At 39.2% G+C, this 18,175-nt stretch overlaps 1 protein-coding gene across 6 annotated transcripts in view; it reads left to right on the forward strand.

Moving 5' to 3' along the window:
• Positions 1 to 15,447, forward strand: part of PAPOLG (poly(A) polymerase gamma) — a 34,581-nt gene extending 19,134 nt beyond the window's left edge. For 2 of the 6 annotated variants that reach the window (XM_085299134.1, XM_085299138.1), the window contains exons 20-23: positions 816 to 887; positions 1,407 to 1,493; positions 2,307 to 2,417; positions 2,572 to 3,655. In XM_085299134.1, the coding sequence (XP_085155260.1) occupies positions 816 to 887; positions 1,407 to 1,493; positions 2,307 to 2,402 (255 nt within the window). In that variant the 3' untranslated portion in view covers positions 2,403 to 2,417; positions 2,572 to 3,655. Of the gene's footprint in view, positions 1 to 815; positions 888 to 1,406; positions 1,494 to 2,306; positions 2,418 to 2,571; positions 3,656 to 11,241; positions 11,655 to 12,350; positions 12,517 to 14,484 lie in introns of those variants that run through there. The other 4 variants (XM_085299136.1, XM_085299135.1, XM_085299137.1 and 1 more) reach the window with 4 other exon arrangements.
• The last annotated feature ends 2,728 nt before the right edge of the window (positions 15,448 to 18,175 follow it).

The following is an 18,175-nucleotide window of genomic DNA, read 5'->3' on the forward strand; positions in this document are numbered from 1 at the left end:
GTTTGAAATAGTGCTAGGTACTGTTACAGAATGGGGGGAGTAACTGAGAAGTCAGAATTGAAGCATAATGGTAGTTTTACTAGGTTGTAGAAAGGGGAAATTATCTTGAATCTCATGTATATTACTACTAATTTTTTGAGATCTGACAGTAGTCTCTATTCTGGTGATAGTTTCTAAAATAATGTTGTACTTCCCCCACCCCACTCCCACTGCACTGTTAGTTGCTAAATGAACTGGCCCATCTGGAAGCAACTCTTAATCCAGAAAACACCTTTAATTATCTAACTAAAAAGGATATGAATATTACAAATCTAAAGGTATGAGCTAATCTGGTGCTGGCAGGTAATTTGAAAACTTACTCATAGTTCTTTGTTTAAAAATAAATCTGTTTAACAGGCTATCCATTACTGAAAAGACAAAACATGGAGTTGCTAATTAAATCTTGTTTTCATGGAAGCCTTAGATTAATGCTTGAGGAGTTTTAACATTGACAAGAACAATTTTCTGTATATAATTTCACTTCCTTTTTGAGGCAGAGGCAAAGAATGAGAAAAGTTCACATTTGGCGCTTGTAAAGAATCTAAGCCTTTGGAATTACAAATTTAATATTAGATATTTCAACTACAGGTTTCAAGGATCAGTACCAAGACTTTGAGACAAACATGAGATTCCTGTGTGGTGGTAGTATTTTTGCTTAAATGTCATTTTAGAAATGTCTGTTAATACTTCCAATGTGTTGATTGGAAGCTGTACCCAAATATGAATGTAACTTTAATGTAGCAATTATTTTGAGTTTGTGTATTCTGTCCTTCTAGTTAATTGGCCAGGATTCAGCATTCAAAGATGGTGGCAATCCAGAAGATGTAAAGAGAAGATCTACAGAAAATGTAATTTTGAGGTGGTTTTACTCAGTGGAGTGACTGAAAGCCTGAACATTCTAGTGCCTAGGGTATCTCACATAAATACTGCATTTACTGATGTAAACAGAAATGCTTTTTAATGTAGCTTATCCATCTTCCTGTCTCAAATATTACACACTTGACTTACCTGTCAAGTGTTACCATTAAATAAGGTGGTAGTGTAACTTAAGCATTTGACCTCTCAAAGGGAAGGACAGAGCTGTATACTGAGTGTAGTTTGCTACTGAAGCATAATCTCCTGAGAGCATGTCCCAAGATCAAGATATGGTTTTGTTAGCAGCACTTTGAAGGTTGAAATACTTGGAAATATTTTATGCATGCTCATGGGGGTGTCAAACTTTAGTATTTTCCCTGATCTTAAAGGAGGTGGAGGGTATCTATGCATGTATGTATTTAGCTGTCTTTCTCTCTTTTTTTTTTTTTTTAATACCATGAATTTTATGATACAGTTTAATATATCACTTCTTTGTGTGGTGTTTTTTTTAGGATGGCCTTGGAGGAAAATCCATGCCTATTCCAATTAGTGACACACCAAGGTCACAGGTATTATCTGTTGTGCCCTTATGTTCACAGGTAAATGAAAACTAGAACCTCCATCACATGTGAAAGATTATGTATTACTAACTTCTGTAAGCTTGATTCTTCTGGATAGTTGGTAAGCTTTGCCTGTCATGCTTCCAGCAAACTGAATGGCTAGACTCTAGCACACAATGAGCTTCTGGGTTTACTTGCACAACATAAGCCACAGATTGAAAGTTACTGCACTTCAAGAACCATGTCTACATACACTTGAACTGCCACAGTTTTTTTTCCAGCTTGCTTTTTTTTTCCTTACCAAGGGGGAATGTATATTTCTTGCAGATTCTTCATAAAGTGCTCTGAGCTGTCATTATCTTAAATATTGGTATACCAATTTCTGTGGTAAGACTTGGAAGCTCTTAAGAGTATAAGTGGCTTTGACTCTTGATGTAAAATTTTGTGAGACTGAGGGTTATAAGACTGGAAGTAAACTGGCTAGTAGAGATGTACCCTTTATTTCTGATGTTTTCCATGGATCCTAGAATAATGCTAATTTCCTCTATGCTGTTAAGCAGCTTCTTTCCTGACATAATTTGAGGCAACTAATTCCTGAGGGAAGAATGAGTATGCAGAGGGGAAATGTTTTATCTGTGTAAACTGTGGTGGTAAGAAAACAAGTGATATGGTGGAAAAACACCTTTTTTTAACATTTAATTTTGGCCATGCTATCTTTGTAGCTAAACAAGCCCTTTTCTAGCTAAACCTATAAAATAGCACCATTCTTTATCTACTACTATTTCTGAATTAATGCATTTAAAACTTCCTTTTCTATGTGGCATCCTTTTTTTTTTTTTTTTTGTGTTGTAGAGGCTTTCCAGTAAAGAGCTACCAGATTCCTCATCTCCTATTCCAACAAATATTCGCATTATTAAAAGATCCATCAGACTGACCCTTAACCAGTAACAAGTGTCTCTTCAGGTAAAGATGACATACATTTGTGTAGTGGTTCATAATGCCAGTGTGTCTTGCAGTTACTGTCCAACAAAGTATGGAGGGTTACTGTTACCATACTGGAAGTCATTTAAGTATATACTAGTTGGTTCAACATTCTTATTTGCATTTTGACCTGCAGATGCTGTAGGATACTCCTATTACTGTGTAGCTTTTCCAAGATCGCCTACTGACAAGCCACTATCTACAAAATCATGATGTTCTTTGGGGTTTTTTTAGCATTGTTAGTTTAGATGTTTGCTTCTTTTGGAACTACTTTCTGTGTAGCCTTGCAACAGCTGTCCTTAGCCTTTTAAAAGTCTTAACGGTCACTAGCTGAAAAAGCTTGTGTTGAAAAAGCCACAAAAAGCAACCTGTACTGTGGCTTCGATTCAGAATGCATGTAAACAGGATTTACTAGTCACTGGAACCACATTCTGCTTTGAAGTATGTATGAACATGCTTGCATTTGTTTATGCTTTTCTAGTTAATATAGCTGTACTATTTTTGTGATCTTAAATTATTTTCCAGTTTGGCACGTGCACTCCTATGCATCTATCACAATGGTGCTCAGCTTCTACAGGCAGTAGCTTTCCACTGTCTAGCACAGCCATGCCCTACACAAATGATATGCATTGCCTCCCATGGAGGCCCATAAATCTAAAAATTGAAGAAAATGCAACAGAGGATGCTACCAAAGTATGGAGAGGGTAGAAATGTCTCATGCCATGTTGTTTGGCTTTTTTTTTTTTTTTTTTGTCTTAAGACTGCTCCAAAACAAGACTTGGGTTATTTTTGCTTTCACTGGGTAGCAAAGCTAAACTCAGAACACACAACTGAAGGTATGCTTAAACACTGAGACAGCTGAGGCTGTTGTGACACTACTACCCACCTGCAAGCTACTGCCTTGAAAGTGATTGGCATGCAGAAAGTGCTGTTTGGGTTTCACTGAAACCCTGGAGGTTGTTCTAAACAGTTGCATGAAAACTTGTAGTAGTCTTAAGCTGGATTTTGGAAACAAGCTGTAAACGCTGCTTACCCAGTTAAGTACATCAGGGGCTTTTGGAGGGTGGGGACAAATTCTGATCATGTGAAACAAATGCTGTGCTATCTTCATATTGTAATTTCTTTAGTTTGGTGGTTTTGTAAATGAAGTTGTATGTTTTTCCAGAGTATTTTTGTATATGTTGTAAAATATTATCTTTCAAAGAAAAACTTGATCTTTAGTCTTTCCTCAGTATTTTTTCTGTAGGTTAGATGTGCTAAAAAACAAGCCCTAATTCAAATGTTTGAGGAGGGTAAAGGGGGAGACAAATTATTTTGCATAATGATAATAACATGCTAGAGTCAATTTGCTGTGAGGAGCAAATTGGAACTGGAACACTCCTTTCCTGCTTCTGATATTTCCTGGCTTTGGTTTAAAATTCTATGAAACAGTAGTGCAGTCTGTAAACTGAGTTGGTAGCAGAAGTCCCAGTTTGCTATTTGGCAATAGATGCCCCTGGAACTTTAAAAAGGAGTAGTTCAACTCAACGGGAGCTCTGAATTGCTGTTCTTAAGCATCCACTGGAGATCATCTCAGTCGCACAACCGAAGGGCTGTAAAGGAAAAGGGGGAGGTATGTATTTTGTAAAGTCTTCCTTCTGTAATGTTTTCCATACTCTTAGTATTCCAGACCTGTGGAGAAAGCGCAATTGTTTAGCACAGTATGCTTAGTAGCCAGAGTAGTAGTAGTAATAAAAAAGAAACTAGTTAGCTTCAAGTGCAGGTTAGCTTTTATAAGTCTTAAACAGTGCAGTGGCATTCCACAGCTGTTCTGAAAGCTTTCTAAATTAAAACTTGTTTTAATGGGTTTGAGAGATCCTATTCTTGCCACTTCCCACTTCTCCACTCAAGAAAAAAAAAGCAATCTGCTAGTTCTAGTTTAACATTAATCAAACAACTCATGTTTAAGTGACTTAGCAGAATTACACCTTGAGTTTATAAAGTAGCTCCTTCAATTTTCTAACCTTGTTTAAAACATCATTCTTTAACAAGTTTGTGTACTAACTACAGTATGTATGCAACTTCAGCACTTGTTCCTTCAAATTTACAAAGGATTTTTCTTTGCTACACCAAATCTGCATGAAGTGATGAGGTAAGCAACAAAGCAAATAAGAAAATTGTTTTGTAGTAGCCTACAACCCTGTAATATTAACATGCTTTGTAGTAGCCTACAACCCTGTAATATTAACATGCTTTTAAAGAAACTTCCCCTTGAGTCTTCTCTGATTTGCATTGGAAGCATCCTTCAGCAAAGTCTCTTGACACTTTCAGCCAAATAATCTTTGGTTTTGCATGTACATATGTGCTGATAGAGGGATTATGCAACCAGTCTCCAAATATAACGTAGCTAGTGGATGTTAAGTACCTTAATGTACCTTACCCACCTACATATAGGTTTTTTTTTCTTTAACTCTTGCTTTTCAGTTTACTTCTAGTCACCCTTACTTCAATATTTCTTCACTCCTAAGGTTTGAAGAAGAATGTTTAGGAAGAATTTAGGTTATTAGTTACTGGGGCTTGATCAAGCATAAGTAAGATTACGTACTTTCTCTGAATATAACTGATTCAGCATTTGGTACAGCACACAATGACCTCACCATTCTGGGGTTTCCCTGGATATTACAGAAGTGCAGTACTGCCCTCGGGCTATATAGTTAGTGGGGTGTTCTGAGGCTTGCCTTTGCTTTTGATGGGTTAATGATTATATTTCTGCTTTTCTGACTATAAAGTTTAGATTGTAACAATTCAATGTTTTTCTTGGTTTATGCACCTAGTTCTCTGTTAAAATGACTGAAGACAAAGTTACTGTTGTATAAAAAGACTCAATGAGGTTCTTTCACATCAAACTTCCTGCAAATACTGCTGTCTTCTATCTGCTTTCCAAGGTAGTTGCTATACTTGTTAGATGGAGATAGAACTTTTTGCCCAAGTTACACCATTTAACTAGATGTGGTCCTTTTTAAGGATCATACATTCCTCACCCCTTCCATTCTATCACAGAATTTAATGTCTTCTGCAGTTTTCTATTTGTTAGGTATTAGTGAGGAAACAGTTGATGTGAAGCCATCTACATACAGTCTATTATGCTGTTGTAGCAACTAAGTGACCAAGTAAAAGGACATTCAACTTTTGCCTAATTGAGTAAAAAGAAAAGAAAAAAGGTATTTTGAAACTGTTATTCTTGGTTTCTTCTGGTGGTGCTAATGCTGCCTTCTTGTAATACTTTCATGACACAAGCTCAATAGCCCCAAAACAAGCCAAAACTCCTAACTGTGTTTTAGTTATTACCTCATCACACTTCTTATAAGGAGCCTGGACCTGTGCATTATTCCAGTAACTGAAAGGCTGTGGTTGTAGTATGAGGGAGGGGGATCCCTGACCTACTGTAACTACAGTGGGACAGAGGCGCTGTGCCTTTGCCTCRAGCAGAAATCGTATCACTGCGGCAGACACTTTGCTGTTCCTGTGAAAGCAGCCACCTTCCTCTCCTGCGGTGGGGCTGCGTGCCACTTCCCCAGCAGCCTGGGGGAAAGGAAGTGGRGAGGCTGCTTGTTTCTCACCTCTTCCCTGCCTCCCTTGGCCCAGGCTTCCTGAGTGGGGAGGTGGGTTTCGTGCTCTCAGGCCGGCAGTGGGGGCGGCCAGGGCGCCAAGAGCTGCGTGCGYAGTGACGGCACCCGGCATGTGACAGCACCACCACCACTGCGCTCTGAGGGCGGGTGGGAAACACCGCTGCGGACCGGCACCCGCCTGCTCCCGCTCGCTAGCCTGTTGTGGGGAGGGGGGAGGTGGCCCCTTGCTTTCTCCGCTGGTCTGCTGCTGCCTTTCCTTTCCKTGAATCCCGCTGAGTATGGCAGGGTGTTTTCCAGCCCGGGGAGCGCCCTGGGAGCTGGAGCTGAGAAGGAGGAGCAGSTGGCTGGGAGTGCTGCGGGGCTGCCTCCCGGCATGCTGGTCAGGAGTGGCCAGGCCGGGCAGGACTGTGGGCTGCCTTAGCCCTCCCCTCCCTGCTGCAGCCAGCTGGCCCCAGGTGCTGAGCTCTGAAGGCGACCCGAAGGCTCAGGCCTGCCCCAGGCTGCCGAGTCCTGTGTGTTGTTCCAGGGGGATCTCGACAAAATAATACGCTGGCGGCTGATTATTCTGTTTTGGTAGATATGCACTCTCGGAGTTCTTAGCAGCCTGACCTTCAAGAAGTTGAAGTTGAGCTGATACTGCTTGCTGTTGGGCAGTTCCTCTTTGCTGGGAAGACCTTGTCTGATTCAGCCTGTTCTTTGCCCATTCTCGTTTTATACCCATCTCTTTCACTTCATCTGGTCCCAGGCTCCAGCACATTTTCCTTTCTCTCTTGATACTCTTGCATCTTCCTTTCTCGCCCAAATCCATCTTTGCTTCCTCTGCATTAGAACTGGGTGATATTTTTGTTCTGTGCTAATGGGATGAAAGCAGTGGGAGTCTTGAAACCAGAGAAGCAATCTTGATTTTATGGGTGGCAACATAGCAATCTGCAGTTACTGCAGGAAACATCGAGCTTAGTCTCTATGGTCTGTGCAGCAGAGATAAAATACTGCGGACTTTAGCTGTTAGTCAGGTCTGGCAAACATGTGCAAGTCCAAACTTTTCAAAGCTTCAACATATGCCCCAAAGTATTTTTTTCTCCAAAGGAACAGCAAAAAGTCCAATAGTGATACCTGCGCAGCCTCCATGCTAAATTTCATGTCCCCATTTCTGAAATCTAAAGAAGCTTCTTAAAACAGTTTTACGAATTCTTTGAATATAAGTAATGCTGCATATTTTCCCTATGCTTCATTCTTAGAAATGATTGAGTCATTTTTGTTGTTTCCTAAAAATCAACTGGAGGCACTGTATGTAATCTTACCCAAATACAAGTTTAAGCAAGCTTAGGTGTAACTGAAAATAGGGTCTTAAAATGGGAAATGTTGACTAGCCTTAACTGATCAAGTCTAGTGATGATAATACAGCAAAAATAGTGTAGTTTAATGCTATAGCAAGTAGGCTCTAAAGCTGGAAAATGCTGGAATTTTGTCGCTATATTTTTACTTTGGTCCCTTTCTGCTTTTGCCATATGGCAAGACTGAAAAGTGATCATTAATCTCCTCTGTCTGCACTTTGACCTAGTGTTTAAACTGAAGCTTTGCAAGTATATTAATTTGTAAATATTTTGTAGTATGACTTAGCAATGTTTCAGTATTTTTGTTGTGTTTAAGGATTTTTTTCTTTAATGTAAAACTTATTTGATTACATACAACTGCTTCCACTACTGAGCAGAAAAGCACAAACTTGACATTGTGAACACTACCACAAAGACTGCTAATAACTAAGCTAAGGAAGTAACTGCTTAAGTTGTATGTTTTCTGCTCTCTCGAATCAGGCACGCATCTGAACATGAATCAAAAAGYTGGTTCTGTTTCTAAATCATGTGTACAAAACATGAAATCTTCCAGTATTTTTTGTAAGACCTGTAGCTGGCTATTACGAGTTTGGGGTTTTTGTTTGGGTGACRGAGCATGTGTTAATTTTCTCAACCAATTTTGAGTGTTTTTACAGGTCTTTACCAATGCTGTACCTTTTCCACTGTGTAGTATAACACCTGTAAAACAATTCAGTGTAGTTCTCTTGCTTAAAATATTTACAAACAAAAATAATTTGTCAATCAGGAACAAGGGGTGGTCAGATACTGTATTTTCTGCATCTTGCTTGTTTGTAGTAACAGTTAAATCAAGTGGGACAAAAATCACACATCTGCAAGCATTTTGAGGAAAATGAAGATGTAATCAACAAAGTACTAGCAATGRCGGGGAGAAGGAATCCCCTATTTTTTTTTCCCTCTATTCTCCACTAAAATCACTGGGTTATTCTGAGTGATAAGTTCCATAAGAACAGAGATGTTTACTTTTTCTGTAACTCGGGTAAATATTTGGCATATGCCTGTAAAAGTCTAAATATATTTAAATATATTTTCGTCTTACAGCAGTAAGTAATCAACAGTGTTTTAATTCTCTCCCATTCTTGTGCTGTGGCTTGAAGTGGGGAAAACTAACTAAAGGCAGTATCTCAGTTTTCGCTAGACTTGATGTGCTTGCTTAAGGCTGTTTTCAGTTCACCTTTCAGTAACAAATAAGCACAGATGGATTGGTCAGAAGGCCAGCAGTGGAGCTGAGATAGTATGTTCAGACTCAGGCTTGCACGCGTTCAGCCCTAAAGGTCATCCGTAATTATCAGGGGCTGTTGTGGTGACAGGGAAAACCCTGCTACACTGCTATTTGTCTCTGCTAAGGTCTAAAAAGTCTAACAAGAATAAAGCAAATACTGAGACAAAAATTTGACTTGTGTTTAAAAGCTGACCTCAGGTTCTTAGTAGCTCCTAAGCAAAAGACTGGATTACTGTCTTATCAGGTCCTGTTTGTATATGAACTTGATTCTTTTTTCAGTGCCTGTTGTTTAGATTTTGTTGTGCAATCAGTTATTAAGGAGAGCTTTCACTGGAAAACATGGGATGATCTTCTATTCGATCAATAATGGATGCTGCTAACACTAGTGTGTGTTAAAAGATGACTTCTCATCTGAAATAGTTGGACAGAGGGTAAACCAGAGTGCCCACCCAATGTTGCTAAGAATAAAATTTTCCATTAAGTTGTGATAGTATAGTGCCCTCTTTCCAAGGCTTTCTCTGACAGTATATTAACATCTTTTTTCAATATCTGAGTTTTGTTATTTCTGCCCTAGCAGTTGAGGAAACTGACACACAGAGCTTAATGATCTTTTTGAAGGGTCAGACAAAGTTTGTGGCAATACCAGAAACTGAAGCCAAATTCCATAAATGTGCAAGATTCTAAGTGTTGTTTGACCCTTCCTCTTCAAAGTCATTTTATTTACAGCTACTGTGGGGATTCCCAGTACACATTAGTTACTGCATTATTGCATACAGCTAAGGACTATGGTAGCTATACCTAGTGATTCTAAGTGTACCAACTACTGATTCTAAGCTACTACATATGTGGTTGTTTCTTTCTTTTTTCTTTTCTTTTTTTTTTAGCCTGCTGTTCGTTCTTATGGCATTTTAAAGGCTTGCAATTTAACTTAACTTTCTACTAAATCTTGATAACCTTAAGAAAGAAAACACAAATTTTCTTGCCTCTCCTTCTCTCCACAAAAATGTTTCATTAAGCATTTTAACAACACACAGTACCATAGGACTGTCACATCCACATTAACATCTTAATAAATGTTGATGGGTAAGTTCATACATTTTACTATTAGAGGCAGAAGGCTTGTTATGGAGAATATGAATAATCCATGACAGAATTGTCCAAAAAACTGTGAACCCCTTTTCTAAGTGATTACGAGTAGTTGCTACAGAAACTGAATGGATGATAAATGTTGGCATGTTAGAAAGAGAATAGTCAGTACTCACTGACTATCCAAATCAGACTTTAATCAAGATTCCAGATGTGACACCCTGCTAGACATTCTTCTTGTAACCTTCCTGCTCTCTTGAGCAGCTGTTGCAGCATATCCCCTCAGCTCCCATGTGAAGGGTGAATGTAGCTTTTGACTGAGTAAATCTCAGCAGACGTCTCCAGTTAACTTTATAAAAGGAAATTGCATATCCCAAGATGGCATTCCAGCATAGGAGGCTGCTTGCTTGAAACTATGCATTGAAGCACAATGGCCTTGGGCATCACAAAATAACGCTGAGGAACCCCATGAATTGCGGCGGTTCTGTTGCTTGGTAACACTTAAATCCCCAAGATCTGTGTTCAGTACTGAGCTGCAGAGCACCTAGGTGTTGCTGTGGATTTGTCTCAGACTCGCAACCATAACAGAATTTGAGCTGAAATTTTTTTAAATTCAATGCAAAAATGACTCTTGGGTTCAGCAGAAGCCAAAAGCCTTTGTTTAGGAAAGRGATGTAGCTACTGAATCGGGTAGGTTGAATTATTAATGCTAGCTACATGAACTAGTATCTTGTTTTATCTTTATGAATGAACGACCATTTTCAGCAAGTAGTTGGTGTCCGTATCTCAATACTTAAATGAACAGAATGTTTGCACGGCTTCATATTTTGTCATTCATGGACAAAAATCAAGTGGCCTGAAGTGGAAGTTTTGTCTATAAAACAGGTACATGATTGAGCTCAACTGTATTGCAGTGTTAGGAATGTTTTACTACATGGCTCCAAAATTTAATGAACTTATTCKTGTAATCAAAGCTTGTTCAGTGCACAGTGAGCCCAAGAATACACAATTGCTTAAAGCCCCTCAGAGGTGGAGAAATCTTTCAGTTAAAGGAAGCTGGCATACCCTGTCTCCAGCTTTAGGAGTGTAAACCTTTCTAGATTTCCTTGCTGGAGGGGTTAATCAGTCTCTGCTGCCTGAGCATGTCATGAGCAAAGGTGGAAGACACTCTTACAAAGGAAACCACAGAGAATTCTGGCTCCTTTCCATTTTACTTAGCCAGAACAGGAATTTATAAAGATACTAAACTTGTGTTCTTAAAGCATTGCTGTGCACATGGCATTAGAAAGCTCAGGGTTGGAAGATAGTATTTGTTGCAAAAGATGAAAGATTTGGGGGTTGAAAGCTTATGAAGGGGAGGATATTGCAAGAGAAAGAATTGGACAGAATTGTCAGAGGAGAGGTCCTCATAGCACAGTTATGGTGTCTTAAGGGGAGGKGAAAGAAGATATTCAGTCTGTTGAACAGTAGCCACATTTGTTTTTTCATAATCAGATGGGTGTGGCTTTTGTTTTTAGGATGTTCTTGATACCATCTTTATCCCCCCGGCTTCCTTTTCCTTTCTCCTGGCTGGCAACTTTGACTTCTTCAGCTATGGTGAAGCAAGGTAAATCAAGAGTATGAATAGCTAAGGGACTCAGCACTCTAGGAGCAAAAAAAAMCGTTTATTTTCCCCTTTCTCTTTTTCCTTCCCCCCCCTCCCCCCAAATTAATTACTTAGGTGCTCATGAAGCAGAGTTGCTGGTCACAAAAATAGATTGTTAAGAWTATAAAGGCTGGGAGAAACTAGTTAAGTAAATATGACTTATTCTGTAGCTCTGTTTAGCTCTGTATTCTATTCTGTTCTTCCATCCTTCTTTTAGGGGACCCTAGTAAATATTCTTCCAAGCAGTGATGATAATGAGACAGCAGTTGTCTCATTAGTAAATTATCCTGGCAGCCTTCTCTTTAGTTCCTACCCTTCTAATGTACTCCAGCATCATCAGGATAGAAGCCTATGTTAGTCCTAAATTATGCAAATGAAATGTCTGTCTGCATTACAAGTAAAAATGTGTCAGATCATGTAGGTTTTCTCCTTGACCAGTTACGGTTGTGCTGTTTTGCAAATAAGGTTTTAACTGTGTTGCAAGGGGTAGAGTCCTGAACTCACTGAGTCTGTAGTAACTGGGTCATCTGCCACCAAGTTTTTTGTGATGCACATCATAACACTTTTCTTTCTACAGATAACCCTATAACTTGCATAGCTACAGCAATGTTTATGCTGTAAGTATTTGTATTGGCACTGAAGCTTAAAGATGCACATTCAGAGAACAGAAACAATCCTATGTGTAACCAAGACATGTAAAAGGAACGTAAATCTTGTTTTAGTAAAATCCAGTTTTAGTAAATCACTAAATGGCAGGAGTTTTGAAGAAACATTCTAATTATTCAGGATTACACATTAATGGGCTTTTCGCATCTTGAACTCTGACATCACCAGCTATTGGGGAAGGAGAACTGGTAGCCCTAGTAGGTGCAATAGTATTAGCAGAGCCAAGGGGCTGCACAACAGGCAGTATCAGTCAGCATTAATAGCAGTTCTGTATGTTCAAGTTAAATGTTTTTAATAATTGTCTGTAATTCCCAGGCATTTGTCAAATGACTTCAGATAGCAAGCCTACTTGGAAAGTAGAGGTTTCTTCAGAATCATTTCCAGTTCTAAGCCTACAGCTAAGTTTGACAGGCACCCCAAATGTGAGCCTCATCTGCCTCCCACTCTTTGAATCATCATGCAATATCTTTTCAAAACAATAAAAGCTTTGTGTATGTGAAAATTTTGTGGTTTGGTTCAAGATTTCTGCATGGATAAAAAATGTGGGTTTAATTAAAACTACTGGTTTTAGAAGTGACTAGAACTGTAGTCAGTATCTTAAGGATATCAAGCCTGAACCCTCTTGAAAAGCCATCTGTCTTGTCTCACAAGAAAGTTTCCTGTTTAAAAGATGCAATTATAGACTAAAAATCCAGTATTTTTTATAAATAACATGCCTAGATTTGCCATATGTAATGTTTTGCTTTACTCTGTTAGCAGCAGCTCAGAACAYATTTTCACATTTCTTATTCTTGGATGTTTGTGTTCTAACAGTCTTGAACCATCCATTCCTGTAAGGCCAGTTGTACCTCTAGGGCATGTTGTCTGCCTTATGATTTTGCTAACTCATGGAAAAGATTGGAGACTAAACATTCAGAAAAGCAAACTGATTCTGTGGTGTAGAGGAAGGGAGGAAAAAAAATCGTAATGAGTCAAAGACAAGAAGTCCCTTGACTTCACTGGGCTAACTCATAAGGTTAAAAGTAAAGATGTGGCTTTCTGCTTGTGCAAGGTACGTGACACTCTCTTCCTTCGTGAGCAAGGGTAAATTAGCAGCACTGATGGGGCAYGGTGTTGATGTACCTGAGTAGCATCATGTAAGTACTCTGGTTGTACAACATGTCAAAGCCCAGTGCTTAGCTTCTCAAGGATGCTTTGTGATCTGTTGTTGGRTTGTTGCTTGTCAGTTGTTGCAGGTGAGTGAGTAGATTCTGCAGTAAAACGGACAGATTCTACAGTATAACTGATTTAAAAGACAATGTCTGTTACCAATACAAGTGTCTGTTCTAGTACCGACTGGACAGCCTCACCAAGCACATGATCTCCCTGCTGAGATGAAAGGAATTGCATGAACAAACCTCTAACAGGAGCAGTACTGCAATCTGGAAAGGGTCAGATTTAAGCTCTTGAAGGTGATATCCTCTCCCTCCCCCTGCCTGAGATTGCTTTCAAGTCTGACACAGCCATAAGTGTCTGTTCAGATTCCATTTACATGGAAGCTTCTGGTAGAAGTCTCATGTAACTAGCTCGTTTCATAAAAGCCACCATTTCAGATGATAAAGATCGAATGAAACCAGCCTGCAAGGCTTTTCAACCGAAAACTTGCAACAGTATTCATAATATTTCAGCTTCATGACACACTTCAGCCAGTGTACCTTTGAAGCTGATCTTCAAATGTAACTAGAGTTGGTTTAGACTGTAAYTTCTGACTGCTAGCTTCTTGTTTGGTTGCTACTCTTTACTTGAATCTGCTGAACTGCCAAAGATGCTTGAGGTTCTCCTTTGTATTTAAGATATCCTTGAGACAAGACCTTGCCCCRGCCCTCTGACCCCATAGTCTTGTTTGGTAGGTCACATGAATTTGAAATACTTGCAGCATCTCTTTGCAACAGCAGTTAAAGTATCTGGAAGGGAACCCAGTCTCAGTACTGGTTTCTGGATTGTAGCAGTCTCTAATTGTTTACAGGTGGATCTTAACACTAACCARTACTAATCATGTGTGTTAGGTAAACTTTACACAAGTCTCTTTGTGGTTACTATGTGCTTCTGTGCCCTTTCTTTTGAAGCAGCTGACTACAGAYCTGATATCCTTTACTGGACTGTGAAGTTTGTATACAGTTGGGAATAGCTTTGGTAGTTGACTTACTGAATTGCCAGACTCCACTCTCTGTAAAGCTTTGGAGCGGCATTAAATCTGAATTGGTCTGCTTCACTGTTTCTTGTTCTTACAAGGTAACAGAAGGTGGTAACAAAAACTAACAGCTAGTTTTTTAGATTTAAAAAAAAGAACTTCAAAGTAAATCAAGATTTGGCTTTTTTCTGTTTTTTTATCAAATGATTATATAGACAAATATTTTGTGAATTCAAGTGCGAGCTTTGATCTCAAACAGTTGCGTTTTCTGTTATGCAGATAATGATTTCTGCAGGCTTTCTTTAACGGAAACTCCTGGAAAAGTCACTGTCAGCTATCTCTACTTTTCTTGGAGACAAGAACCTGAGCTGCTGCATCTAGTCCCTGACTTCTGCAGGAAGGCCTTTACCCTCTTACACTAGAAGGACAAAACTGTGCAAGTATGATGAGCTATTAGAAGCAGACTTAGTGACACAGGGAAAGTAGTTTGCACACCTTGTCAAGAAGTCTTTGTAGTGACCACAAGGGGGCATTTTAGCGGGACRCTGCAAACCCAACTATATTGCTCATGAATGCTGAGGGAGTGGCATCCAGACCCATAGAAAATGAGCTCTTGTGATGGCAGAAGAGTAAGGCTACCAGAACAAGAATCGGGCACTTTACTACAAATCCCTCCTTGCAGTTTCTACTCTTTTGATAYTGGAATCTGTAATACTTATAACATTAATAGCTGAGACTGGAGCAATGGATAAACTTTAGCCAGGTGTGTCTCAGCCTTTGTTAAGCAATTCAACAGGTTGATTTTTCAGCAGTGCTGACTTTGCTTGCACCCCAGGGTCTCACTGGAGACTAATCAGGAGTGGTACTAGGATGTCACTGGCTTTACTACTTATAATTTGTCTTTATTACCTCTGTATAATAGCTTTTCATTAAGCAGTTCTCTTTTATACCCAACTTTCTGTACACCATTGCCCTCTTAGCTAACTCTAGGCCTTGCTCTAATTAAACCTTCTTGCCATTGACTAGTTCTTTCATTTCTTTGGGTCAGCTTTCCCCTTCCTTTACTTCCTGTATTCAGCTGCCAGAAGAAATTTGTGGTAATTTTCCTTTCCTACATCTGCCTTGTTTCCACTCAACAGGCTATGTCTAAATGTATTTTTTGCCTCAGAGGAGAGAATTCATTGAGTTACTTTCTCTTTCTGTTGTGCAACAGGGGCAAATACATTGGATCTTGAATTATTATTTTTCCTGGCTTATTGTTCCTTTTCGAATTGAAGATAAGTCACAAGATTGAAACTTACTTTCCTTATTTGCATACAGGAAGTTACGTTTACTTCACAGACATCTGATATTCTCATCCTTCTGAGTCTCATGTTGCATTATGCATTTACTATGTGTAGTAATAAAGTAGTAAAGAAATAATCCAGTCTCAAAAACACAATATTTAAGACTGAAAACCTTGAGGTTCTTGTTTGTTTTTTATCCTTTTCAGCAATATGAAGATTCAGAAGTAGAATTATTGTACATATAAGTAAGTATTAAACACTCACGTGAGAGAGACCAACCTCTACACTGATTATTCAAAAAAAAAAAAAAAAAAAAAAGGGGGGGGGAATTATTCCCCAACGTAACTAAAAAAAAAAAAAAAAAAAAAAAAAAAAAAAAAAGAGGGGGGGGGAATTATTCCCCAAATGCCCTAAAAGCAAAATTAACAAGTGATGCAAGGCACTGCTGCTTTGATTGCCAAATGAACAAGACTGAAATGGCAGAACCCATAATTGTTCTATGCATGACAAAGCAAGGGGTTTCAAAGTAGTAATAAAGWAAGATCAGGGCTAAAAATTGTAGCCTTACTAAATGTTAGTAAATATAATTTTTTAGTAAATACAAATTATTTTATTGCTGTCTACTAGTAAATTGGATATACATATTTATATTCATGAAGTCCCTGACAGACACCATTGAAGCTAGGTATTCAAATGGGGTGAACCAGCAGTGTTCATTGCTGTGGCTTACTCATGACTATTGACGGGAAGACTTTGCATAGTGAGGTGGCAGTATGACACACAGTCCCAGGCAGTTTGCTTAAAAAAAATGCAGGTCCAAATGAGATGAGTAGATGGACAACTTTACAAATTGATTGTAAATATGCTTTGCATAGGCAAGAGGGCTTTATGTGTAAATTTTGCTTCTAAGAGGTATTATGCCCATGGCTATAACGCTTCACCTTGAAGAATACTGTCACTTTCTGTGATTCCCAAGTGAAGTGCTTGAACTACACAAGTCAGAACTATGTGGGTCATTGGGCTAGAGATTTAAGAACAAGTTGTAAGACTTCACATTTGAAGGAGTCATGTTGAGTGGGGCTATATTGAAATAATGTGTTTTCTATCTTTTATTTTGGCTGCGGATACAGTCTTCTGGGACTCTTGAAGCTCAAAGTGATGACAAGTAGCCTAAATATCTTGTTAGCCTTGAAGAAAAAGGGAAGGCTTGTAATAAAAACCTTGGTGACAGGTATTTTCTATAGGTAGATCAGGGCATAACAACTAACTGGTATATGCTGGAGTTTGGGGAACAGAAGAATTAATATAGATACATGTTGCTTGGGTCTTTTGWTTTTTTCCCCAGTGTGGTTTCCTGTCATAACCAGGCCAATCTAACTGCTTGCTGTTGCCAAAAGGGGTGATTCCAGTCCATCCTTCTGCCCTATGCTTTCTTGGCTGTAGCTAAAGCAATTCTATTGCTTCCCCTCATATCAGCAATTGGGGGGCTAATCTAGCTGAATATTCATCCAGGGTGGAGAAGAAAAGGCTGTTTTCTGCTGATCTGCTGTTCGCTGTACTCAGCCTGAACTCATGTCTCCATAAGCCATCTCGCTACAGGCCTACAGCATCGGCTGTATCCTAATTCAGGCATGAGTTTGCAATAGGATGGTCCATTTCAGAGGCCCCTAAGAAACCATACCATAAGGCTTTTATGTAGCACGGGGAAGAGAAAACACCTCTCTTCAGTTTATTCTTCACCTACCAGCAACTAGGAAAGTTTTTTTCTCTATTACAGTAATTAATCAACTCACAATCTGAGCTATGTGCTTCTAGCACTGGAATAGAGAAGGGAATTAGGAAACCCTTTAAAGGGTTGGGGGAGAAGGTAGCTGAGAACTTCTGCTCTGAGAACTAAATCTCTGAGGGAAGGAATGTGACTAAGAAATTTCACTCAGGTATTTGCATCTTTCCCAAGCTAAGAATATACTGTTATGCTACAGTATATGAAGACAGCACTTCAGTGTGAAGCTACTACTGCTGCCCCAAACTGTCTTCTGGAAACTCATTCTTTCCTTGTTGCTGGTACAAGCATTTCTGTGATGTGCAGGGAACTGGTTCAAGAAGCTGACTGAGCAGAAAAATCAACCTTTTCATGTCCCCTAGGTTATGTTTAAGCAAGCTTTCTGTATAGCCAAATAATAGTATAAGAATGCAAGGGTGAAGGAGTCTCCTGGAGGCGAGGAGAGAGAGAGGGGCAACTGCCTTTTTTGAACACTGCTACAGCCTAAAGTGTTCACGGAGTAACAGTTTTAATGTTAGGTACTTGCATATAAAAACAGTTCATCCCCTGAAGAAGTTGCATCATAGGTGAATAAGAAGTGTGGGAGCAAGAAAGTATCTTCTGTGTTTTCTGTTGAGGAAACTAAGGTCCAGAGAATTGTAAGACTTGCCTAAGAGTAGAAAGGCTGAATTGCCAGGAGACAAATTCCAGTCTCCTGATTCATAGCCTTGTGCCTTATCCGCAAGACCAACCTCCTCCTATTAGCATTTCCTCTCTCTCCACCCTGTGTTGAGAGGAGGCACACCAGCATTGTTCTGTATCAAACTAAAAGCATGGTACAGGAATCTTCTAACAGAATGACCCAAACACCCTTTGAGTTTGTCATTAATCTGGAAGCTATGTGGGGTGGGTGTTGTTTTTT

The sequence above is a fragment of the Rhea americana genome, unplaced genomic scaffold (assembly GCF_003343005.1).
Source record: "Rhea americana isolate MKP2758 unplaced genomic scaffold, rheAme1 scaffold_146, whole genome shotgun sequence".
Taxonomy (NCBI): Eukaryota; Metazoa; Chordata; class Aves; order Rheiformes; family Rheidae; genus Rhea; species Rhea americana.